At 53.4% G+C, this 1,782-nt stretch overlaps 1 protein-coding gene across 1 annotated transcript; it reads left to right on the top strand.

Moving 5' to 3' along the window:
* Positions 1-544: 544 nt before the first annotated feature.
* LOC147964963 (uncharacterized) lies at positions 545-1,147 on the top strand. Its single transcript, XM_087530226.1, has one exon. It carries the CDS (start codon positions 545-547, stop codon positions 1,145-1,147), a length of 603 nt encoding a protein of 200 aa, XP_087386352.1.
* Positions 1,148-1,782: the final 635 nt, after the last annotated feature.

The following is a 1,782-nucleotide window of genomic DNA, read 5'->3' as shown; positions in this document are numbered from 1 at the left end:
CCACCTAGTTGGGCCAGGTTATCCAAGTGGTGACTGATGAGCAAGAATCAAGATGGGTTGTGACGTTCAAGATCTCAAGGCCAGTATGGCGGCTCATAGAATGGGTTGGCTCTGGGCCCAGTACTGGAAGACGGCGGCTCATGGCCCAGCAGTATAAGTCGCCGCCTGGAGCTTCCTTACTTAGGAAACAAGACAAATAGGAAACATACTAGCTCGCGGATCATAGTATGACCCGGACTCTATTGTAAGCCCAGGACCTCCACCAGTATATAAAGGGGAGCCCTTGAGGCGGAAAGACCAAGTTACAATCTCTCGAGGACTAGTTTAGCTTAGATGCACCCTTGTAATCGAGATCATTGTCATCAATATTAATCAAGCAGGAGTAGGCTTTTACCTCCACCATGATGGGCCGAACCTGGGTAAACCCTTGTCTCTCAATTTTGATCAACCCCGTTCAAGCAATCACCTAGCTACGACGGCCTCATGACTAAGTACTTTCATGAGGACATTTGCCGTGACAAAACCATGATAGTTGGCGCCCACCATGGGGCTATCGCTCGGTGGTGTCGAGTTCTTGGAGGGAGCTCTCCCACGGATCAAGGTATACGCGATCGGCCACATGAGAAAGAGTCATCATGGCAATCTCTACATCGACGACTCAGCCCGGGGCCCCGAGGCCGAATCGATCGAGTACAGATACAAGGTCCCCTTTGGCAAGATCCACGTCTTCATCGGCAAGATCGACAAATCAAGACCCGAGCCGGACATCTGCACTGACATCGTTGAGCCGGCTCGGCGCACGAAACCCGCCCGGTCTCAAGTCGGTCGGAACCACATCTTCATTGGCTTTACCCAGGGGGTTGATCTCGCTGACTGTTCAGCATCAGGCGGTGACACCCTGGTCTACTCCAACAACGAGTCATCGGCTGCGGAGACAGAGTCAATCCACCCCTTCTACAACGGCAGGCTTGGGGGCAGTTCCGATGACGAGTCGGCCCCGGTTGACCATGAGCCGCCTTGTTGGACAGCGGTCTATAGGGCAGGCACCACCCCGGCCCTTGACTCCATTGCGGCAGGCACTATGGGAGGCTTCGGTGCATCGGTGACTAACCTGAACGTGGCTAGCCTTGTCAAGCCGCCAGATTAAGTTCTCTCGGAGCTGGTCGCCTCATTGACAATTCTTCTCGAGTCGCCCCTAAAAGCAAAAAATCACAAAGAGCGCAATGCGGAGGTCGCTAAAATCTGCAAGCAGATGACTAAGGCTGAGGAGGATGTCAACGCCGTGAATGCTCGCATGATATAGTTCTGAATCCATATTCAACAGGAGACGAAGGGCATAATGGATAGAAGCCTAGCGCATGGACCTCTGGCAGCACACTTTTGAGGCGTTCTACAGGAGACGGCATGAGACTTGCCTGCCCCTGGTTTTGAGGGAACACATCTATTCAACATGCCTACACCGGGCGATGGGCTGAGCACCCCCACGACACTGGTTATACCCCAACTGAACCGAGTCGTGTCGATGCAACAAACCCTGGGTCCGTTTCCTAGACTATGCACATGCCAAAGAGCAAGACTTCAACACCAAGATTAGATCAAGACACGAGGGACCAGTTGTTTGAAGGACCATCGTGCAGATCAAGAAGACCAAGACTAGTCAGAGAGACAAGATTCCACTACGAGGACCACCCATGCCAGGCAGACAATCCTGGCAAGGCACGGGTTACCCTAGAAGCGAGCCTCCAAAGATCGCCCCGACAGGCCTGCTGGGGCTCAAGGAGG

The sequence above is a fragment of the Triticum urartu genome, chromosome 6A (genome assembly GCF_056163025.1).
Source record: "Triticum urartu cultivar PI428250 chromosome 6A, HENAU_Tu73, whole genome shotgun sequence".
Classification (NCBI taxonomy): domain Eukaryota; kingdom Viridiplantae; phylum Streptophyta; class Magnoliopsida; order Poales; family Poaceae; genus Triticum; species Triticum urartu.
This window is presented reverse-complemented; position numbering and strand designations above follow the sequence as displayed.

Coding starts and splice junctions, on each gene's coding strand:
- LOC147964963 (XM_087530226.1), top strand. CDS start 545: ATGGGGCTATCGCTCGGTGGTGTCGAGTTCTTGGAGGGAGCTCTCCCA.